This window comes from Oryx dammah, unplaced genomic scaffold (genome assembly GCF_014754425.2).
Source record: "Oryx dammah isolate SB20612 unplaced genomic scaffold, SCBI_Odam_1.1 HiC_scaffold_27, whole genome shotgun sequence".
Taxonomy (NCBI): domain Eukaryota; kingdom Metazoa; phylum Chordata; class Mammalia; order Artiodactyla; family Bovidae; genus Oryx; species Oryx dammah.
This window is the reverse complement of record NW_024070211.1, coordinates 100730438-100756063: the sequence shown is the minus strand read 5'-3', so window position 1 is coordinate 100756063 and position 25626 is coordinate 100730438. Positions and strand designations below refer to the sequence as shown.

At 34.4% G+C, this 25626-nt stretch overlaps 1 protein-coding gene across 8 annotated transcripts in view; it reads right to left on the bottom strand.

Annotated features, from left to right (window-relative positions):
* The window catches only part of TANK (TRAF family member associated NFKB activator), a 99284-nt gene that overhangs the window by 12603 nt on the left and 61055 nt on the right, over positions 1-25626 (bottom strand). For 4 of the 8 annotated variants that reach the window (XM_040229204.1, XM_040229205.1, XM_040229203.1 and 1 more), the window contains exons 3-4: positions 20335-20446; positions 19111-19229 (exon numbers count right to left, since the gene is read on the bottom strand). In XM_040229204.1, coding sequence (XP_040085138.1) covers positions 19111-19229; positions 20335-20446 — 231 coding nt within the window. Of the gene's footprint in view, positions 1-19110; positions 19230-20334; positions 20447-24921; positions 25046-25626 lie in introns of all 8 variants that reach the window. The other 4 variants (XM_040229206.1, XM_040229202.1, XR_005719086.1 and 1 more) reach the window with 3 other exon arrangements.

Sequence of the window (25626 nt, the reverse complement as noted above, 5' to 3'; positions counted from 1 at the left end):
TTCAGATTTTATTGAATTAAGGGTATTGTAGCTATTACTAACATGGATAATTTTACTTCATTGCTTACCACCTGAGTACATCTCCCTTATAACCTTACTTTCCAATAGGTTCTTTCAATTTCTTAAGAGTATTGTTTGTTCTTTAGGGAAAAATCTGATTCTAGTTTGTTTTTCTTAAAATTCATATCTTCTCCAATTTCTTCAGTTTATTGTTCTACTTTTCTAGCTTTTCCTAAATACTAGTATTTGCTTAACATTTCTAAAATAGTGTTATTAGTTTATAGTAAGTAGTAAAATATGATCTTGGCAACACAAACATATGCGATTTTATATATTATGTTTTCATACTGAGGTAAAACAAAGATCATTTGTTGATGCATATTTTTTGTCTGCAATATTTAGGCCATTTCTTCTTCTGGATTAACACTGCTCTGTTGAGCTTTATGGCTTCCCAGGTGGCTGAGTGGGTAACAAAGCCACCTGCAAAGCTAGAGATGCAGGAGAATGGGTTTGATCCCTGGGTCAGGAAATCCCCTGAAGAATGGTGCTGCAACCCCTCCAGTATTCTTGCCTGGAGAATCCCACGGACGAAGGAACCTAGTGGGATACTGTCTAGAGTCGGACATAACTGAAGTGACAAAGCATGCATGCATGCACACACTGAGCTTTACAAAGCAGTCATATAAAAGACATTTTCACATTCACAGTTTGTTTTTAAAAGTGGTAGACAAGGTTTTTCTTTAGTGTTATGTGCAATTAGAACACTCAGTAGATTTTAGTGTGTTCCGAGGCAAAAAGGCAACATTTTAAAGCTAACCAATCATGTCAGGACACTACAAGAATAAAAACTTCTTAAAAGGTTATATTAAATCTATAGTAACAAAATAGGGAAGAGGTAATATTAAGAGAACAGAAACATCTGACAATTTAAATAATAAAAAAGGTGATTAAACTGACTAATAATCTCCTTTTAAAATTTAGCATCTGAAATACTCAACATGGGAAAAAAACCTCTCTTAGGAGCTAGAAATAACCAAAGAAAAGTAACTCCTATGATTTTAGCCTGAAAATGAAGATAGTTAAAGAAAACAGTGATGAAGACTATTCCAGTTTTCAAAGTATACTGATTCAGACATAAAGTAGGAATGATTGCTTCTGAAACTAAAGCCTGAAGACTAATGGAGGGGGTGGTGGGGAGAAACAGGTGAAGAAAAAGGTAGGAAAAGAACGATGAATTTTTGTTTGGCTTGCCAAATAACTCATGTCAACTTACTTCTGAATTTATCTGGAAAAGATTCCTGGGTTGTACTGGCAGGGGGTAAAGGAAGACAGACTTACTGAAGAATCTCTTAAGCATCTAAATTAAGGACTTCAAGCTTTTTTGGAGTTAGGAATGGCTCTACTTACTATTATTTCTGTTACTATTGATATATTTCAAATGAAATTTTTATGTCACACATCCCAAGAGAAAATTCAAGAGATCTTAATATGCTAGTTAAGACAAACAAAGGAAAGTAATTCTCTGACATTCTGAAGCAGGGTTTATCTAGAATGGGTAGAGAAAGCTAATGTTATTTTCCACTGTAGCAATCAAATGCAATTTTCTGAAAAAGATCATCTATTTTCTCATAGGATTTAAGATTAGTATGGTTAATAGCAACTCAGAAGCTCAGAATTTCTTTTAAATGGTAAAATTATCTTACCTAATGAAGACTACTCAGTTTGTGAGCATTTCAGAGAGTAAGTAAACATTAGAAAAGATAACTAATATTTTGCTATTTTCAAATATTATCCAGGTGGGTCCTGTACCGCAGGAAGTTGAAGTTACAACAACTTTAGATAAGGAAGCAAGAAAACTCTGAACGTTATATTTTAGGAGATTTTAACATGAAATCATTCAACAAATGAATTTATTTCGAGGTACTAAAACTTAAAATACTTAACATTATAAACTGTTCCAAGTACTAGTTTGGAAATGGCGAACTTGTGGAATGAATACTGAAATAAGAGTTTTACACGTCGTACTTTTCATTTACACTTCCAGTATGGCACTGGATAAGTCATTCAACTAAATCATTAAGATAAACCCATTTGAAACATTTGGAAGACGTTGTGAAATGATTCCTTAAATTTCCTCTTATGTAAATTGGGAGAATTTGTTTTAGTGTAAATCAATTTAGGTTTCTCATAGATGAGTAGTATATATAAAAAAATGTTCTGTTCAAGACCTAGTTAAATATGCAAAGATATTTAAGGAGAAAAATGAGAAAGTGCTAATATTTCATTAGTCCAAAACCTTCTTATTCTTAATGCATATGATAACGGCAAATATTTTTGTGTTGGAATCCAAGATTTGTCACACATCAACATTTCAAAGAAAGAAATGTATATCTCCCCCAATGCCTGCCTTTTTAATATCTGGCACTAAAAGTATTTTGTTCTTTTTATAAATCAATGTAAAAAATACAGAAATGATTCACAATAGCAAACATATGAACTCAATCTATGTGTCAATTGATGATGGATGAGTAGTGAAAGAAAACGTGGTATATATGCAATAGAATATTGTGTGTGTATACATACACACACACATTTTAAGGCTGAAGACATCAGCTTTAAAAAAGAAAATTCTGTCATTTGAGACAATATGGATAAATCTAGAGGACATTATGTTATGTGGAATAAGACAGGCACACAAAAACAAATATAGCACAATCTCGCTTATATGTGAAATCTAAAAAAGTCAAACTCATAGAAGCAGTGTCGAACAGTGGCTGCCAGGGTTTGGGGGAAAGCAGGGGGGAGATGTTGAGGACAAAGTTTAAGTCATGCGAGATGGATCAATTCTGGAGATCTCTAAAGCAGAGTGTGACAGCTACAGTTAATACTACTATACTGTATACTTGAAATCTGCAAAGAGTATAAATCTTACATGTTTTCACCACAATAAAAAATAAAAATAATTATATGAAGTGATAGATATGTTAATTAGCTTGACTGTGGTGATCATCTCATAATATATACATATATCAAAACATGTTGCACATTGTAAATATATATAATTTTTATTAGTCAATTTGTACCTCCAAGAAGCTAAGGGAGAAGAAGAAATGCAAAAAACAACTTTAATCAGAATTATTAGTTGACTCTTATTAGTTTTTCTTAAAAATCATTAGTTTTTAAAAATTTTGAACAACTAAAGTCAGCAAAATTAAACTGAGTTATTTCAAACTCTTCAATACTTTTAGGGTATATTCTCTCATGTGGAAGGAATCTTAACTTTACAAGGCTAATACTGAATAAAGGTGGTAAGTCTTCAGTGATACTTATTTGAACTATAGCAATGACTATCACTTTATTCTAGGATTCATATCAAAGATTCTAAATTTAGCTGAGATCCTTTCGTGCAAAAGGAATATTTATTTTCCAGTATCTCAGGCCACTGAGTGTAGGCTATATTTGATTTTACTTCTGAGATTATGCTTTTAAAACAGAAAAGAGAGCTATGTTTTTACTTGGAACCAATATCAACCAAGAAGTCAAGGTGAGATGGGATGGATGAGTAAAGGGAATATAAACTGTGTAATAGTTACAAGCACTAGCTTAATAAAATTTACTACCGAAAAAGAAAAATGAGCAATGGAAAAAGAAACTGAAAATAAGGATTCAGTTATCACTTAGATTTCTGAAACTAAGAATGAAATGTTAAAGGAGAAACTGAGGTTGCATTTATTAGTTTAGATATACTGAGACAAAAATGGACTGAGAAAGGGAAGAGCTTAAAGTAGAAGAAAATAGGAACAAAAAAGTTACAAGAGATTTGATAAGAATATAAAAGCATATTAAAAGTTTGAAGACAAAATATAATTTTAAAAAATACGTAGAAATTGTGTTTCTAAGAACTTATGGCCATGTGAAATCTATGGTTCTCTCACTCTCAGTAGTATTACTGAAAATCTAGAAAAGCAAGAGGAGCACAAATTCTAGGAGCCTTATTGGTTCTGCATGATGCAATGTGCTAGGCAGATCCACTGCCAGTGCAGGAACAATTCCAGGGCAAGATGGGATCCATCCCAGAGTTCTGAAGGAAGCGACAAGAAAATAAACAATATAAAAATAATATTAAATATCCCAAAGATTTCCAAGTGCTTCATAGGGTTTTGGTTTAATGTTAATACCCCCAAACTACTATCAACTCAATGTTACAATAAAACATCAGAAAAAGTTGTCTTGCTGAATTTTCTTAACAAATAATTATATCTAATTGTGGGAATGCCTTTTTATGTGGAATAGAAAATAAATGATTAATTTTAAAAAGTAAGGTTTCCCATACTTCCCTCACCCCTTTGCTGAACACTACATTTAAAACAAAATAATCTGGGAAAATTCTTTTCATTAACTACTCATTTTATGTTTTATCATTACCATGGTGAACAGAGAATATCTTCATGAAAACAGCTGTTATTTAAGCAACTTGCATATATTATTTAACTTAATCCACATAATCTTGGGAATTGTTATTTAGTCGCTAAGTCATGTCTGACTTTGCAACACAATGGACTGTGGTCCACCTGTTTCCTCTGACCATGGGAGTTTCCAGGCAAGAATACTGGAGTAGGTTGGCCACTTCCTTCTGCAAGGGATCTTCCCAGGAATTGAACTTGCATCTCTTATGGCAGATGGATTTTTTACCACTGAGCCACAGAGGAAGCTCAATCTTATGTATTAAGTATTAATACTTGTATTCAATTTTAACACTTGCTAGAGGCTTTGCTAGAGGCCTCCCTGGTGGCTTCCCTGGTGGCAGAAGATGCAGGTTCGATCCCTGTGTCCAGAACATCCCCTGGAGAAAGAAACGGCAAGCCACTCTAGTATTCTTGCCTGGGAAATCCCATGGACAAAGGAGCCTGGCGGGCTACAGTCTATGGAGTTGCAAAGAGTCGTACATGACTTGGTGACTAAACAACAACAGTTACTAAGGCTTTGGAAAGGTCAAATAATTTGTCTACCGTCTAGTAGAAAGTAAGTAAGTAAGTGAAGTCGCTCAGTTGTGTCCAACTCTTTGCGACCCCATGGACTGTAGCCCACCAGGCTTCTCTGTCCATGGGATTCTCCAGGCAAGAATCCTGAAGTGGGTTTACAATTGGAACCCATGTCTTACTGCCCCAGGCTTCCAACTTCTTGGTTTATAGGTCCTAATTGCTAGAGAAGTAAAATATTAAGGTTATCTAACCTGGAGAAGGGAAAGGCTACCCACTCCAGTATTCTGGCCTGGAGAATTCCATGGATTATATATAGTCCATGGGGGTCACAAAGAGTTGAACATTACTGAGTGAACATTACTGAGTGACTTTCACTTCACTTCACTTCATCTAGCATGGTGAGGAAGATGGATAACACTTACACACTGCATCAGTGGAAACTAATTTTAAGATTCTAAAACTTGTCTGTCATATAACAAATATAGTTCTCAGTGAAGCATAGTTATAAGCCAAGTTTTGATGTTTAAATATTACCTGGGGGAAGAAACTTTTGGTATGGCCTTTTTTTTGTGCTCAAGAATGTCAAGAAGAAATTTAAACCCCAAAATCACCTTGATAGATTTACTGAAGCTTTACAAACCAGTTCATGTATTCTCAGAGGCAATTTGGCAACAGTTTCTTAACCGAAATTTCAGTATGTTTCTCAACCTTGTCATTAAAAGCTAACCATCTGACAACGCCTAACTGGAGTACCTTACTGTTAATTCTATCCTTTCAAAACCTTACTTCTCTACCTGCCTTCCTAAATACCTAATAGACAACTGGACATAGTTATAGTAGCTGACTGAAAATCCCTGTCTGATCATCTCAGTTGGTGCATTATCTCATGATTGATATATGTTCCCTTGAAACTGGGTGATATTTTCTTGACTCACCATATGTTGAAAAATTTTGGACTATACCCTAAACACTGAATATTACACTGGGGAAACACTATTTTATGGTGCCAAAGGGTGTTGATGTTTTTTGTTTTTGCCAGGTAATTAGATTGTTTAGACGCAGACTCCACACTGTCACTCCTCTGAAGAGCAGCAGCTCAGCTCTCAGCTCATTCCTTTATGCTTTACCTGCAAATTGCTTTCAGTGTGCCCACACATCCTTGGTTTTGGGGAGATCCAGAGACTTAGGCTTAGTTTAAACACAGAACTTCAAGTTCATTTTCTCTGGCTCTCTCCTCAATGGGGCTTCTTCCCTCTCAGTTGTTATTCTGGGCTCAATTTCCTTTCTGGTTCTTGCAGCCAGGATGGTGGTAAGCTTTCATTTGGAATTTTAGCCACTAGAACTGTGGCCACTCTCAAGACAAAACCAAAGAAAACTTGTGAATTTACTCTGAGCCAATTATATGCTCCACCTTTTGACTCCTCTCCAAAATATGCAAAGTTCATATCCAAAGTCCTCAGATAATTGTTTTGTTTGTATGTTGCACAGTTACTACTGTTATTTGTAGAGGACTGGTTTGCTCAGTACTCATTCCTCATTGTAACATAAGCTGAACTTCCAAACTCAATTTTCTTTTGTTAACCCCTCCATTCTTTTGAGGATTCACCATGGTTTTCTAGAGATGTCTTCATCACCAATCCAATGACCTTTCCTAAAGTTCACCTTCTGCTTAATGCTCATTTGACAGCTTTTCACTGTAGTGAGCAGCTCTTCTTTCTTGATAATTTTTGGCTACCAGTATAATATTTAGGTTTTCTTAAGTTCTGGTGTTTTCACTGGTCCTTATTCTTCCAAGACTAAAAATGAGGGTATTCTCTAAGATTAAGACATGAGGGTACACTGTTCTTCCCTTATTATACACCTTTCTTATTATTCATTCTCATGTTAACGTCTATCGAGTATTCATTTCTTAAAGTCTATCTTCAGGTTCACTGTATCTCGATAGCCACTCTCAATTTTCTTTGAATCCAATATATTTTTACCTATTCTGTTCCCTATTGTAGAGCACCACATTTTAACATATAATGTTAAGACCATTTCCTGAAATCTGATTCACACTGCTAATCCTCACTTTCCTTTATTAATATAAGGCCATTCTCCTTAGCATCAAAAAACCTTAAGAGAAAGATAAAACCTTAAGGAAACTGAGATTAGGCTTTCCTGGAATAGTAAAATTCAAAACAAAACTAGAGGTCTGATAAAGTGCTACCAACTTTTTATTTTGCCAAGAAAAAGCTTAGTAAAAACAACTAACTATAAAGATCTATTATCTTTTTCATATAAATGAGAAATTAAGGGACTTCCTTGGTGGTCCAGTGTCTAAGACTCTGCACTCCCTAAGAAGGAGGCCTGGGTTTGATCCCTGGTCATGGAAGTAGATTCCATATGTTGCAAATAAGAGTTTACATGCCACAACTAAAGATCCCACATGCTGTAAATGAAGACCAAAGATCCTGCGTGCCACAACTAAGACCTGGTGTAACCAAATTAAAAAATGGACATTTATCAAAAAAGTAGAAGGGAGAGTTTTAGATTTAGCTTTACCAAAAAGTTTTCACTCTGTCCTCAGGACAAGATGAGAAATAAGAGCTGGGACAAGAACAGGGATTTTGTGACTGCAACATGGGAAAAGAGGAGGAGGAGAGAAGATTCAGTGAGCAGCATCAAGAAGGAAAGCAAGATGTACTGTGGCAACTGACCATCCAGCAGGGATATATCCTAAGTTACACTTTCAGGGAATCTGGACAAGTCAGTGACCCCTTGCAGCATTATCTGGATGAAATGTAGAAGGAGACATGCTGCCTTAATGTTAAACAGTGAAGAGCAATTAGAGGTAGAAACAGCAGTGGGTAAACCCATCCAATATGGAATATAAAAATCACTACTGATAAACAAAAGAGGAGAGAGAAAACAAAAGATAGCCACCTCAGAATTATTTGGTTTTCCAAAAGGAACTTATCAGAGAAGGAGAAAAACAAATCACATTTAATGGCTTAGAGAATGCCCAGGAACTAATTTACAATAGTTTTATTAGGATTCTAAGATCTTTCTCTCTATTTTAGAGCAAAGTATCAAGTGTATGGAAAGATGTTTAATTGGCAAAGAAAAAAAAATCTTTCAGGGAAAAAGTCAGCTTGCATAACAGGGCAAGAGTGCCTTAAGCAAGCAACAAAGACACTGAAGGCAAGCATAACATATTAGATATAAATGATAAATTAGGTGTGCCCTCCCCATCTCTTTCCCATCAAATTCTAGCAATATCTTAAAGAAGACTACAAGTTCAATAAGAGTTGTTAAAGTAGCAACTTTCCCAGTGGTCCAGTGGTTAAGATGCCATGCTTCCACTGCAGGCCACAGAGGTTCGATCCCTGCCTTGGTCAAGATAAATTAGGGATGAATAGAGTACAGTAACTCTGTGTTGTGGACTCTGGAGAAGAGTAGAAAAAAGGAAAATGGGAAATGTAAGAAAGCATACAAAAGGGGGAAATAAGGGGAGAAAAGCCACATTTGAGATATTTAAATTTGCTTAGAAGTTAGAGAAAAAGATTTTAAAAATAATATGCCACGTCTCATTATCTTCTCCCCTCAAAATTTATTTCCAGTATAACAACAAAGCAAAACCTAGCGGTCTGGCACCAATGCTTGGCTCCCCCATGTCGTTCTTTTCTCGTTTTTCTGGCTGAATTCCCACCTGGAGCGTGGAGGCTCACCGAGTCTACTTATTTGCCCTGGCTTCTAAGACCCACGTGAGAGGGAGCCCAAGGCGGGGCACCCTCCGCTATTCAAGTGGGCGCCGGTGGCCTACGTAGACGATCCAAGTTCCTTGTCTTGGAACTTTATTGGTTTTCTGCATAAACCAAGTTATTCAGCCTCTTTTCTCCACTAATTTTCCTACTACACTATTCTTTCCTAATCTCTCTTTATATTTCTAAATAAATAAGTTTTTCCTCGCAAAAAAAGCAAAACCTAAAATTACATATTAAATTAAAAACCAGTGACTCAGCAAGATTAATATAGAGAAATCTGTTGTGTTTCTTTACATTAACAATAAAGTATCAGAACTGGAAAGTATCAATAAAATAATCCCTTTTAAAATCACATCACAAAATAAATAAAACACTTAGAAATAAACCTGATTAAGGAGGTTAAAGACTTATATTCTGAGAAATAAAAAAACATTAATAAAGGAAACAACAGATGATTCAAGGAAATGGAAAGACATTCCATGCTTTTGGATTGGAAGAATTAATATTGTTAAAATGGCTGTACTACTCAAAGTAATCTATAAATTTAATGTGATCCTTGTCAAATTACCCATGACACTTTTCACAGAACTAGAACAAATAAGCCTAAAATTTATACAGAACCCTAAAAAACCCAGAATTGCCAAAGCAATCCTAAGGAAAAAGAACAAAGCTGGAGGTATAACGCTCCCAGATTTCAGACAATACTACAAAGCTGTAGTAATTAAAACAGCATTGTACTGGAACAAACAGATGGATCAACGGAACAGAGCAGAGAGCCCAGAAATAAACTCACACACCTACAGTCAATTCATCTTCGAGAAAAGAGGCAAGAATATACAATGGAGAAAAAACAGTTTCTTCAGCAAGTAGTTATTGGGAAAGACAGAAATCTATTGTTAGAACACACCCTCACAACATACACACACAAAAAAATGGTTTAAAGACTTAAATATAAGACATGACCCCATAAAGCTCCTAGAAGAGAACACAGGTAAAACATTCTTTAACATAAATTGTACCAATGTTTTCTTTGGTCAGTTTCCCAAAAACAAACAAATGGGGCCTAATCAAACTTATAAGATTTTGCATAGCAAAAGAAAGTATAAACAAAAGGAAAAGATAACCTACAGAATGGAAGAAAATATTTGCAAATGATGTGACTAATAAGAGCTTAATTTTCAAAATAGACAAACAGCTGACACAATTCATTAACAGAAAAAAAAAATCAAAATATGGGCAGAAATATATATGGAATTTAGAAAGATGGTAACAATGACCCTATATGCGAGACAGCAAAAGAGACACAGATGTAAAGATGAGACTTTTGGACTCTGTGGGAGAAGGCAAGGGTGGGATGATTTGAGAGAGTAGCATTGAAACATGTGTATTATCATATGTGAAACAGATCGCCAGTCCAGGTTTGATGCATGAGGCAGGGTGCTCAGGGCTGGTGCACTGGGATGACCCAGAGGGATGGGAGGGGAGGGAGGTGGGAGGGAGGGTTCAGGATGGGGAACACATGTACACCCATGGCTGACTCATGTGAATGTATGGCAAAAATCACCACAATACTGTAAAGTAATTAGCCTCCAATTAAATTAAATATATATATATATGGGCAGAAGACCTAAATAGACATTTCTCCAAAGAAGATGTAAGACTGCCAATAGGCTCATGAAAAGATGCTCAACATCATTAATCATTAGATAAATGCAAATCAAAACTACAGTGAGGTACCACCTCACACTGGTGAGAATCAGTTCAATTGTGTCCAACTCTCTGTGACCCCATGGACTGCAGCACTCCAGGCTTCCCTGTCCATCACCAACTCTCAGAGCTTGCTCAAACTCATGTCCATCAAGTCAGTGATGCCATCCAATCATCTCATCCTCTGTTGTCCCCTTCTCCTCCTGCCTTCAATCTTTCCCAATATCAGGGTCTTTTCTAATGAGTCAGTTCTTCAATTTTTACAACAGAAATTTCAATGTAAATATTAAAATGATTTGGATATCCATTTTTTTCTTAGAGTTTGTGATATATTTATTATGACACTTTGGGAAAACTTTAAAGAATAAACTTGTTGAAAGCAACCTTCTAATTACTTTTCTACCAGAAAGTTTATAAACAAAAACTAACCATCAAATAAAGTAATATAGAAGTGTTACATATAAAAAGAAGGCATATTTGATCTAATCTCTAAAAATAAAACCAGGGGGAATGGAACATTTGCTCTGAGAAGGCAAGTTACTATACACAAACACATTTTCTCCAACTCTTTGTAATCCCTAGGCTAGGCTGTGATGTGCCATTGTATAGTGGGCATTTCTATCTAAAAGATGAATCAAGCCTTAATAGAATAAGGGAGATATATATATATATATACTTTTTTCTTTTTACAAAAGTAAGAACATAAGAAGTCATATTTTTTTTAAAGTTCCTCTCTCAGGAAAGGTATGGTGTATTTGGTGATGTAAATCATATTTTATTTTGTCATGGAAATCACTTGATAGTTACCTATCTTGACTAATGGTCTAATTTCTGTTCAAATAATAAAACAATATTTATCATATACCTGTATATAACTTTTATTTTAAAGCATTTACTATGTATATAAAACCAAGTACCTGATGATATATAGCAACCTAGCCAACCAATAAATCTAGTTTAAGAGACTTACAACAGAGAAAGTATCTACAGTGGTGAGAGAAGCTATGGGGGCTTGAAACTGAGATGGAAATCTCAAAGTGAGAAGTGCACTTGAAGTCCAGAGTATATGAGATATGAACAAATTCAAGGATGGAAACCTCCCAAAGCCATCCAAGACCTAGACTTGTGAGGCAAAGATTTTATAAGCTACAGTGCCTGCCAAAATTGTCACACATAAATGGAGGAACACACCATGGGTAAATGTCTCTCACTGAAGAACTGTCTATAGAACAAAGAAACAAAAAGAAGCACTATCCTCTGAAGTCATGATTATGTCATTTAAAAAAGTTTTAGCTTTCCATTTATTTTATGTTGCCCATAGTAGCCTGGAATAATATTAGTCCTTGCCTAGAAATTATTCTTTTTCCATTAAAATACTGTAAAAAACTTAAGTTTACATGTCTACGCATATAATATTAAGATATAAGCAAGTAAGAATTTGTTTTTTTCCCTTCTACTTAAACTAAATGTTGAGTGCCTGATCAAGCCTACCTTTAGCTCACTGAGAATATTTATTTCTTAAGGTTCTATATATTTATCTGTGGGCTTCCCTTGTGGCTCAGCTGGTAAAGAATCTGCCTGCAATGCAGGAGACCTGGACTCAATATCTGGGTTGGGAAGATCCCCTGGAAATGGGAAAGGTTACCCACTCCAGTATTCTGGCTGGGAGAATTCCATGGACTATGTATAGCCCATGGGGTTGCAAAGAGTCAGACACCACTGAGCGACTTTGACACATATTTATCTGTACCATAAAATGATAATTTGGATTTCATTCTGTCATGTAATTAGGGTTTCATATTGTCTTATAATTTGCTTGCTATTACTATGGATCTGCAAATCTTTGTTTCCCCAACTAGGTTATAGCTCCTTAAAAGAGGCAAATCTTACCTCTTTTTTTTTTGTTTTTTTTTTGTATTCCTATCAAAGACTACCAAGACTGGGAAAATAGAAGGGAGTTCAATAAATACTTCTTGTCTAAGTGATTGACAAGTAAATTTTTAGACATCAGTTTTCTTCAAACATGTCATAGCTTCCATATATACTTGCAATTGCCAGGTACAGCATATCTTATTTCCTTAATGTTAGCTCTGATGGCAGCTCCACAGCTCCATCACTGTTTTACTATTCTGAACCTACAAAATTTTTCCTGCTCCTCAAAGCTACCATATATTTGCTGATCTAATCACAATGATTGCTACGTTAGAAATCTGCCAAGTATCTAACTAGCATCTTTCAGCAACAACTGTGTTCTTTGTATTTTTAAACTTTTGTTTAAAGTAAATAACTCAGATGAAAAAAAGATGCATAAAGAATAAATTATATAAAATCAGAAACAAAGCATAAAAACAGCTCTTTAACACATGAATACATGGTCTCTAATTAGTTAAAAGTTCAAATAAACTCATATAATATCTACTTTGTATCCTGGATCCTAGACCATTCAATAATGTCTATTTGGTTATTAAATCAGGATAAGTCAGAGGGCAGTTTAGAGGTATTGAATGAGTGAAAAAAATTTACTAATATTGCTAAATTATTTTATGTATTTTACATTATTGCTCTCTATATATTGTGTCAAAACACTCTAGACTTTTGTATAACTTATACACACAAACACAAATGGAAAAGAAAGATGACAAAACTTTTTGACACACCCTATACACCTAGGATAACATTTAGTTTGACAACTGAAGTGGTTCCTAAAGCACTGCTTCAGAAAATTTTGTTTTCAAGATCATAAAAATGACCCAGGGGATTTTTCTGGGAGTCCAGTGATTAGGAAATCTGTGTTTTCACTGCGCTTGGCCTGGGTTAGAGTCCTGGTCAGGGAACTAAGATCCCACAAGCCATGTGGTGCAGCCAAAAAACCCCCCAGTATATTACCATCCTAGCTTTTTTACAAAAGTAAATTAAACAATGCCAATTTGTATTTACATTAAAATACAAAATTTGCTAAATAATAACTGCCATCATGACATATGTTACTATGTCTGACAATGGTGTCCTGCAAACAAGATTGTAGTCTTTGCCAAGAATAAGTATATGTATTTGTGAGTGATTTGATTCTTTACAGTTTTTAATTTTCACAGTAATTAAATGCAAGTTTCTTGGTTCTCTAAAGCACTGCTCAGCTAATCTCCCCTGGAAAGTCTATATTCATATTAGAATTTTAGAAACTACTCTCAAGATAAATAAGATATGATATTTCTTTCCTCTGAGATGAATAATAATAGAATTCAGGAAGTCAGATTCATTATTAAATTCTGCCAGATTCCTCTGCCTTTCATTCATATTTATCAAATGGTAAATGAAGCACTGTGCTGTCCCCCACACACCCTTGATCTTTTTGGTACCCTCTTCTGTACACCACCATCTACAATCCCTGTGATACTTTTAAATACAGTAGGTCTACAAAAACTTTGATAATATTTTTTTTTCAAGAGGAAGAACTTATTTTCTTATTTCTGGAGCACTTAGTGATTCATTTCTAATAAGCAGAATAAAGGACTGTGAAGAAAGCTGAGTGCTGAAGAATTGATGCTTTTGAACTGTGGTGTTGGAGAAGACTCTTGCGAGTCCCTTGGAATGCAAGGAGATCCAACCAGTCCATTCTGAAGGAGATCAACCCTGGGTGTTCTTTGGAGGGAATGATGCTGAAGCTGAAACTCCAGTACTTTGACCACCTCATGCGAAGAGTTGACTCATTGGAAAAGACTCTGATGCTGGGAGGGATTGAGGGCAGGAGGAGAAGGGGACGACAGAGGATGAGATGGCTGGATGGCATCACTGACTCAATGAATGCAAGTCTGAGTGAACTCCAGGAGTTGGTGATGGACAGGGAGGCCTGGCGTGCTGTGATTCATGGGGTCGCAAAGAGTTGGACATGACTGGGCGACTGAACTGAAGTGAACTGAACTGAAAGGTGTGATTTTAGAGACTAGATTTTAGAAAGCACTGTGGCCTCCTCCTTGCTATCTTTTATCTCCTTCTTTCTTAGTCTGAATAAAATACCTGTCAGTGTGAGGAGAGGCCTGTGTGGCCAGGCCTCTTATCAACAGCCATCTTGAAAGTGGATCCTCCAACCACAGTAAAGCCTTCAGATGACTGGAAGGCCTTGGCCACATCTTGAATTCAATAACATGGGATCCTGAACCAGTACCACCCAACTAAGTCATTCCTGAATTTCTGATTCACAGGAAGTGATAGTTGTTGCTAAGTACTAGGGTAAATCTGAGGTAGTTTGTTAGAAAACATCTATTTCTACTTTATTGACTATGCTAAAGCCTTTGACTGTGTGGATCACAATAAACTGTAGAAAATTCTGAAAGAGATGGGAATACCAGACCACCTAACCTGCCTTTTGAGAAATCTGTATGCAGATCAGGAAGCAACAGTTAGAAATGGACATGGAACAACAGACTGGTTCCAAATAGGAAGAGGAGTACGTCAAGGCTGTATATTGTCACCCTGCTTATTTAACTTATATGCAGAGCACATCATGAGAAACGTTGGACTGGAAGAAACACAAGCTGGAATCAAGATTGCCAGGAGAAATATCAATAACCTCAGATATGCAGATGACACCACCCTTATGGCAGAAAGTGAAGAGGAACTAAAAAGCCTCTTGCTGAAAGGGAAAGAGGAGAGTGAAAAAGTTGGCTTAAAGCTCAACATTCAGAAAACGAAGATCATGGCATCCGGTCCCATCATTTCATGGGAAATAGATGGGGAAACAGTGGAAACAGTGTCAGACTTTATTTGGGGGGGCTCCAAAATCACTACAGATGGTGACTGCAGCCATGAAATTAAAAGACACTTACTCCTTGGAAGGAAAGTTATGACCAACCTAGATAGCATATTTAAAAGCAGAGAATTACTTTGCCAACTAAGGTCCGTCTAGTCAAGGCTATTGTTTTTCCTGTGGTCATGTATGGATGTGACAGCTGGACTGTGAAGAAGGCTGAGCGCCAAAGAATTGATGCTTTTGAACTGTGGTGTTGGAGAAGACTCTTGAGAGTCCCTTGGACTGCAAGGAGATCCAACCAGTCCATTCTGAAGGAGATCAACCCTGGGATTTCTTTGGAAGGAATGATGCTAAAGCTGAAGCTCCAGTACTTTGGCCACCTCATGGGAAGAGCTGACTCATTGGAAAAGACTGTGATGCTGGGAGGGATTGGGGGTAGGAGGAGAAGGGGACGACCAAGGATGAGACGGCTGGATGGAATCACCAACTTGATGGACGTGAGTATGAGTGAACTCCGGGAGATGGTGATGGACAGCATGCTGCGATTCATGGGGTCACAAAGAGTCAGACACGACTGAGCGACTGAACTGAACTAACTGAACTTGTTATATGATAGATAATATAATGAATTCTATCTCATCAAGAAACACTGTACAAACTACTGTGGTGAACAAGAAGTGAAACTCAGGTTTTTCTTTAAACTGAGGACTTCTCCCCTAATGTCTCTAAACTGTAAACAGAATACTAAGGGTCATTCAATGATACAGGTTCTGCTATCTTGACTCTTCACATCCTTTTAGAAATCAAAGGATTCTTGCATGTTCTTTGTGTAAAAAAAGTGAAAGTGTTAGTCCCTCAGTCATGTCTGATTTTTTGTGACCCCCATGGACTTGTGGCTGTCAAGCTCCTTGCGTAGGATTACATAAACAGAGACTGAACTATAAATTTCATATTTCTCAAATACAATTTTCTAAAAGGGCCTCTTTTCCCTTCACTCTGTCTCTTTCTCCAAGGCAGCCATAGTTGACATTTACTATAATGTCCAGAGATCTGTCCCTTTTCAAACACCATAACCAAATCCTAAACAAGATATATATTCCTCAAAACTACCCACCAAATAGGAGGAGGAAAGGGCTGTGAGTGGTTAGTAGCAGCTTCCTTTTGTTACTGGTTCAAAACATTTCCGTTAAGTCACTAATTCATAGAGACTTGGCCAACTGATTGGGAATGAAATCAATTAGAGTTTTTTTATAATACAGAGGACTATATTCAGTATGATAAACCATAATGGAAAGGAATATACAGAAAAGAATGTGTATAGTATATGTATAACTTTGCTGTACAGTAGAAATTAACACAACACTGTAAATCAACTATACTTCAATTTTAAAAAAAAACAACAAAATTAATTAGTTTTTGAGAAGGGTAATAAACATAAAGTCACATTGAAAACAGGAAAAAAATCATACCACTATCTTAGGCATTTCTGAATACTACCTGCTAGGTTTTATCTTGTGTATACATGCATACTTTTATAAAACTAAACAATATGGAATCTTTTCATTTTGAAAATATCTTAAATGTATCCATACCATTTAAAGTTTTTAGGAAAGAATTTCATTTGTATTAGCTAAAAGTGTATTTAATTATAACTTAATAAGCATAGACCAACATATATGCCAATGGAAAAGATTTTAACTTCAACTGGCCAGTATTTTTCTAAATTAGGTCTAAGGTTTTACAATGAATATATATCTAGCTCTTAGATACTCATAAATCCAACTTATTCATTCCTTTAGAATATATTTGTTCCCTTTAATCCTTTATGTTTACTGCTTATTAGCACTCTGGCTCTAGATATAAAAAAGGAGGTGAGAAAACTGACATGGAAATCATTAATTTTTATTATAGTACAAAAAGACTGAGTTGAAGAGCTATTCAAAGTATTTAATACATGTGTGTGCTCTGTCACTCAGTAGTGTCCAACTCTTTGCAACCCCATGGACTGTAGCTTGCCAGGCTCTGTCCATGGAACTCTCTAAGCAAAAATACTGGAGTGGGCTACCATTTCCTACTCCAGGGGATCTTCCCGAAACAGGGATTGAATCTGCATTGCTTGCACCTCTTGCATTGGTAGATGGATTCCTTACCACTGTGCCACCTGGGAAGCCCATTTTTTAATGTATGTGTGTGCTCAACTGCACACATTAAATATACAGTTGTCAAATATAGTAAAAAGAATTAAGAGAACTCAATGAATTTTAGATTTCTTATTTGAAGCTTTATATATTTTCCTCTTATCATCTGTCCACAAATATAATCAATGCAACATTATTAATTTTTTGATAATAAGCTACCTTTGACATGATTCCTGTTACACTTAATTTCAGCTCAAGTGTTCACAACTGACAGATGCTAAAACTTTCAAGTAATGACAGATTATCCAAATTCAAAATAAACTAAATTAGTAACACATCGTAGAGTTTTTCACATTATCCCTTTTGTTCTAATCAAGATTGCTATTTTCAAAAATACCTTCTATGTATTTTGAACTGGAGATATTTTATTATCTTCAAAGATATTATAATTAGAATAAACATAAGAATTGTGACTAAAAATTAATAGTAAATCATGACATTTAGAAGTCCTTGAAACAAGAAAATGGTCCGCAAATATTACTTAAGCACTACCTCTGTAAGTCAGCATTTTATAGTAGTTTAATGATTTTAAAATGTACTTACTAGGCTCTATCACAAAACTGTATTCTAAAAGTCAGAATCACTGTTTCTGAATTTTGTGTTTGGCAAAATAAATCTAAACATATTCCAGCGGCATGGTTTCTTGTGTTTACTAGCAGTTTTAGATAAATGGAAATTGGAGTGAGGGTGAAGAGAGCTCAATGATTCAAATAAAAAACTAATACTGATTCTTAATAAAGAACTATGAACTGAGAGATACTGTAGGAAATTTTTCATTCTAAAATTTTTATTTATAGGGAAGTATCAAACAGGATTTCTCAATTTGATCTTAAATAAAAACAAGTTAAGATAGTCTTAGTTCTCCCCATCTTTATTTTTCTTAAGAAAATATGTACCCTTCCTGCATGCATTTTTCTACTTTTATTATGCATTTATGTTTTTATAAATGATGTCATGCATTACATTTTTTAAAAATCTAAAGAAATTATTCCTATTTTATCATTTTGTAATCTCCATTATTTATTCAACACTGCTTTTGAAATCCAGGTATAGCAATATGTAAATATTTAGTTTAATTTTTCTAAAATGTTTAATTGTAATGATGTACCACTGTGCTACTGATGGACGTTTAGGTTATTTCTAACCAAAGTACCATGAACATCCTTGTGCATGTCTCCTCTGAAGATATGCAATATTCATTTTTACACTGCTTCAGTGAAGACTTTTGCTTAAGCCAGTTAGGTGGATTTTGTTTTTTAATTAAGCACAGGCAAATGAAAAAACAAAAATGCTATTTTTTAGCCCAGAATCATCTGTGTCTTGCTATATTATTTTTATGTTTCTTTGTTAAATCTTTTATCTCTTTGGTAAACACCTGTGACATAGAAAAGTAAATACTAGAAAATAAGAAATTTAAGCCTTTATTTTACTTGGAAATAGTGCTTCAAATATATTCAGGAACATGTAAGTTACTTGCTTGTATATAAAGAACTTCTGTTTAGAATTCTAGTGGTGGATTCACTTCAAGAAAACAAAATGAGGAAGATGTGTTATATACTAGCATTTAAATTCTACTTCTTGTAATAACAGTGTTAGGGTTAAAAAGAATCTTGTCCGCTTTCTCCCACTTTCCTGCCCACCCCAAATGTAACAGAATACTGACTAAATAATTCAGAAAGTCTGATTTCTCATTTATTTCCTTTAGGGAATAAAATGGCAGCACAGTCTACCTTTGATTCTTTTTCTCTTGGTATTCCTGATTTTGCTTTATCATGAGGCTGTTCAAGAGTCAAATTATTCTTCCTTGCTTCACTGTCTTCAAGCAGGGGAATATAGCCACAACTGTTATCTGTAAGATAAAAACCTCTTGGACCTTAGTAGGAAATCCTTGTTTCAGGTACCACTTAGAAAAGTGAAAAGAATATACACCCAAACCCCTAATTTTAAAGAGCAGAGATTCTGAACTATGGGTTTTAAAAATTCTTTGGATAATAGTTACTTTAACAATTTAGATTTGCCCACTTAGATTCTGGCATATTTGATTCGTATTTTTAAATTTTCATTCCCAAGAAACACACAAAATTCCTACACTTCCAGCATTAGCAGTATACACAATCTGTAGAATTTACAAAACTAGAGGTATGCCATTTATATCTGATCATCAGTAACTGCAATTAAATTTTTATTTAAGAAATATATTCACATATGCATTTGTTGTTTATTTACTTGTATAATGACTCTATGCTTATTATAAAAAAATCAGAAAATGCAGACATGCTGAAAAGAATAAATAAAAAGCTACTCACAGTTTCTATCATCTGTGAATGATTCCTATTAACATTTTGGTTTATATTTTACGAGAATTTTTCTTTCTCAATACATATAAATTCACAAGAAACAATTTTTTTGCATAGATAAAATTACATGTTTTAGCATCTTGCTTTTCTCATTTTGCTATATATCATGAATGTCTCATGTTTGTAAGTGAACACCTATTATCATCACTTTACTTGGCTACACAGCTGTTCACTACACAAATGACTGTAATTTAATGGTTGAACATTCCATTATTAGAAATTATTACTGTGATGAGCATTGTTGTAATATATACCTTGAGTACCTGGAAGAAATATTTTTTTATGATACACTCTTAGACTCAAATTTTTGGTTTAAAAGGCACACACATTTAAAAAGCTTTTGCTATTTACTGAAAAATTGTCTTCTAGGAAGTTTTACCAACTTAAGAGTGCCACCATATGGTATATGTGGCTGTCCACTTTCCCATTTCCTACATGTGTTCATTTCTTAAATAAACATAAAACTTAACTGCCCCACAGTTATTAAGATACCAGAAATACTGAGAAACACAGGAGAAATAAAACAGAAACGCTTAACTTCCATCTTTCTTTTCCACACAGGTTTAAGAAATACTTAAAAATTTAACATGAACATACCTCGACTGGAATTCACAAGAAGTAACTGTGATTTTAGCTTGTCAATAATAGTTTGTTGAAGTGACAGCTGTTCCTGTTGCTCACGTATTCTCTGCTCATAGTCTTCAGTCTGCTGACATAAAAACCAGTTAGCCTGATATTTACTGACAGACATGTACATTAGTAATTACATATAGGTATGAGTTACCCATATTACCATTTCCCAGGTACAGGGGCATTTATTTACAAGCTGAAAACAGGATTCAATCATGTACTTATAATCATTACAAACAAAAGTGATTTAAAACACTTTAAGCACTGTAAAATTTTAAAAATCATCTTAAAGAAATTTCAGTTAAGAGTTCAATGTAAAGTTTCTTAGATAAAAATTGTAATTTAGAATTTAATCTGTAATGATAACAAAAAAGCATGAATGATAAAATGGATGCTACATTAAAGTTATTCTATAAAAATAAATGCACTTTTGAATTTATTTTTAGAGTACAAAAACACAAAGGAAGTAGTTACAGCTAAAACACTATGAAAACAAAGGTACAAGCATAAATTATAAAATTATATGGATCAGAAACTTCCAGGATTAAGACTTAAGAATTCAAGAAACCACATGGTTAATTTCTAATGGACATCTTAAATACCACAATTTCCCTTATATTTTTAATCCAGTCACCTTACTACTACTGCAATGGCTGTGAGAATTAACCAATGAAAGAGTCTATGGCCATACCACCCTGAATGCGCCCGATCTCGTCTGATCTTGGATGCTAAGCAGTGTCAGGCCTAGTTAGTACTTGGATGGGAGCAGTGAAAGAAGACACAAGTTCGCATTTTGCAGCATACAAATGTTGCAAACCTGATATTCAAAAAACACTCCATTACAATGATCAAATTAGCACAAAGTCTGAAAAATATATAACCAAAAAATAATAGAGAATTCTTTACCAATTTCTATCGCTAGAACATATAAATGACTAAACTGAAAATTCTTTGAAATATGAAATGGGGTTCTAATAATCTTGGAATGTCCTTCAATAGATACTAAATATTTGATTTTCAATTGATTCTTAATCGATCAAAATTAGTGAAGCTCTAGTATTTTCAGAGATCTACAAACATTAAGTGCTTTATAAATGACACAGCTGTTTCTAGAGTCCCAAAAGAAATTAGCTTAAGAAATGAAAGCAAAATAGCACATCTTCCCAAATAAAAGGTGAAATTTTGTATTACATTTTAAACATGAATAACTGACAAAGCTGGTAAGTAATCCAAGTGGTGTTTTTTGTCTTTCAGGGTAGTCTCACGTAACTTGATATTCCTATGCAAAGTAACTTATACACAGGACATATTCAGTACAAGCGTATTGAAAAAAAAATCCGATTAAAATAAAGTTCAAGTAAATTTTATTATTATAAGTAAAAGAATGAATCTTTTGAATCTGTCTGAACATACATCCTATGACTAGGAGTGTGATAACAGAACCTTGGATACCAAATTCCAGCCTAGGGCTAGGCTTCCCAGAACAAGACTTATTCATACATAAATTTGCATCCAAGCCCCTAGAAAGAGTGGGTGGGTTGACTATAAGAAGGGTTTAAACCTCTAATGCTAATTCTGTAATACTTTAAATTTGCCTGTCTACACAGAGCTACCAGGGCTGAGGAATCAGCAAACATGCCTGATATTATGGTTTGTTCTATCTACTTTTGTGTATTTAGAACTTCTCTAAAGAACTCCAAGCTTTTCACAAACATTAACCAAGAATGATCCATTCTTTCACTATTTTTTGATAGGTATATATATTTTACTATCCAGCATTAAATGACCAGTACAAAAACTTACTAAGTTAGAGATACACTCAGAATAAACGTATAAGTTATTCAAACCTCAGCCCATCTACTACATATTTTTTCCCAACCTTAATGAAAAAACAAATGACCTGTATTTCCTTTTGGAACCAACTCAGAAAGCCTCTGCCAGGTAATTTTCATCTTCTAGTTTCGGGCTTAAAAATATACTTTAGCACCTCTCCATATAACATATTATAACAAATGAATAACGCTGAAAATGTTTTCATTAGCAGGGAAAAAAATCAAGAGATCAACAATTTCAAGTTGAAGTTTTCCACTATTTAGTAAACCACTTAACAAAGTACTTTATAAACTTAAGCAAATTCTGTAATAATTTAAAAAACTGATACTCTGGAAGTATAGCAGGGGAAATAGGAGAGCAATAACCCATGTTCTTTTAAGTTCTTTCCACACACTTTCATTATATCAATTATTAGTCTAGCCTAATTGTTTATATGTATGATTTCTCTTTAGACTATGACCTCCTCAAGGACAGAGACTATTTTCTTCTGATATCTCCAGAGTACCTGGCACATACTGAAATGCTCAATAAGTATTAGTCAAATAAATAATCTAATTAAGTTAAGAAAATATAAGAGAAATGGATGTCTTCTAAAGTTAACCTGAAGGAATGGAGATAAGGTTTTGCTTACCTTTCTGAAGAAAAATAGGAAAAATAGAGATAGTAAGTCAGTAAGTAAATAAGACAAAAGAAAATTAAGTTTCAGAAGATAGATGCAAAAAAATTGGCTATGTCTGAAGATTTTTTTCATTTTTCCTTTTTTTGGAAAAAAAGGGAAGCTTATACTGTCAGAAAAAAAATTACTAATTTGAGAAGAGAAAATATTTAGAAACAGTATGAAGACTTTGACCACAAAGCCACGAGAGGGAAAGTCCAGAAGAGGATATTGTATCAAATTGGGAAATAACCAGCAGAACTGAGTTTACTTGCTATGTTTGGAAGTTAACAGAAACAAGAGGCTTTTCTTCTTTTTATTAAATGCTTCTCGTTCACTGAATAGATGTACATAAACTTATTATCTGAAAACTCCTTTTAAAAGGTCAGATAATTGTTGCACTGTCACAGTATCTACACACACACAAATCAGTACAATTACAAAGCAAGTACATTCTAGCACTACCAAAGACCCTACAAAACAGAAAAATTACTAACAACCACATTGAAAATGTACAACAGCAATGTCTTGTCAACACTTCTGTACAGAGCACAGACATGACAGCTAAAACAGACAGAAGAGAAGATGCTTTTGACAGCCAGTGTGTGTGAATGATTCTTTGAGTCAGATGGCAGCAACAAGTTACCAACTAGGAGATCTGCATGACAACTAACCATCCATCTGTATCAAACACCATCTGGCCAAGATGACTCTGGCTTCTGTGTATCTGACACTCCTTCCAATTCCAAAGACTAGCAAAACAAGTGGTCTACCAGCATCTAAAGAGGTAAACAGGTACTGAGGTACTGGTGCCAGAATATACTTTATATCCTTTCTCAGTGTTCAAAAGCAAAACTTATAACAATGGTGATCAAATATAGCACAGACCTTGAATTTACTAAAAATGGTTGTCCATATACTCTCTTGACTATCATAAATAAAGCAAAAAGCTTATCTTAAGAAAAGTCCCTTTATCCTGGCAAAATTTCAATCCGTCTTTAAAATTAAGGCAGCATATTTTCTATAATTTTGGACATAGAGCTGCTCAAGTTTTCATGGGTTTCCTAAATATTAAAAGAGTTCTATAAACTTTTTTTTTCTATTGCTGACACTGAAAATTCTCATTTCTCATATTTTCCAGAGCACTTATTTCTTAAATGGGAAAAAAAGTTCAAGTGTCCTCAGTCATCCATAATACTCTAAATAGGTCTAAACATAATCTCTCTCATCCTCAAGAACTAATCCCAATATTCTGAGAAATACCATTTTTTTTTCTTCCAAGTATAAAAAAGAATAGAAATTTAGTAAATATTGAATGGATTCAAAGAAAAAGTTTAAAAACCTTCCAAACTATTCCAAGATTAACAAAGAGAACAAAAGCTTTATTGAAGGGTTTCCTTGGCTACTACAAAAACTCTCAATAGGGAACTCCATAGTTCATGAAGGAAGATAATTAAATATTAATTATTCCAATACATAATATTTTAGACAAAAACTATCTTGAAACTGGTAAACTAAAAACATCAACTTCAATTTTAGGTTAAGAAAAAGAGAGACTGCATAGGATTAGCAACTGGAGATCTAGTTTCTACAGCTCATTTCTAAACCAAACTCTGTTATATTCTCCTATAACTAGGGAGTTATAAATCCTGCCCTCTCCCACCCTCCTGATACCAAGATTTATCCAGGAGATATGCAGCCTGACATTAGATTATAAATCTGATTATCTACTATTAAGTGATGGTGCTGTCACCAATTTCTCTGTATGCCAAATGGTAAACTATTTTTATTTTACAATATTGTGTTTTGGTTCAAAATTTACTTATGTTCTTTGAGCCTTGGTTTCTTTCACTTTCAAATAAAAATAATATTTACTTGAAGTACTGAAGTAGATGGCATGTATAAAAGGTATGGTATGTAGTAAGCTCTTCGCAAATGTTAGCTCCTTTCCTGTAATAATGAATAAGGTTTCTACATACTATTATAACATGTGTGCATATGTCCATTAACTAAAGCTCTGATTATCACTGATTATCACTACATATACAATTTGTCACCAGACTTACCACACAACCACCCCATGCTTTATGCCAGTTTTTTCAATTCTTCTTATAGTTCACTGTAATTTAAGACTCAGAAGCTTTTTCTCTGCAAAATCAGTGTGGTATCCTCACTGAATCAAAAAACATTCTATGAAGCAATAAACAAATAAATTAATTAATAAACAAACTCTGGTTGTTCAAAGTTTACAAAGAGACAAAATAGGCTCAAAATGATTAAGAAACAAAATAGTTGTTAAAAATTACAAAAGTAGCACATTTGTTGAAAACAATGCAAAAACCAACAATATGTCCACCATCACAACCATATCAAAACCTCAGATGTGTACAAAGTAAAAAAATAACAGTCTCTTCCTTTACTTTGCCCTCCATCCCTCCTTAGAGGTAATTCCTATTGACATTTTGGTATGTGTTCTTTCAAAACTTCAGCATACATGTGTATATATCTTTTTTAAAAATGTGAATTGTTCTGCAACCAAATTTTTCATCAACACATTATTATATGATCATTTCACTGACTACTATGCACCAGATACAGCTTTATTTTCCCTATTTCATTTAAAAGCATTATATTAACCTCCTGAGATTATTTCCCACATTTTATAGATAAGAATACTGAGGCAAAGAGCTAGAAAATAACCTGCTCAAAGCTTCTCGGTAGGAAGTAGAGCTGGGATTTGAATCCAGGTTAGCCTGACTGTAATGCCCAAG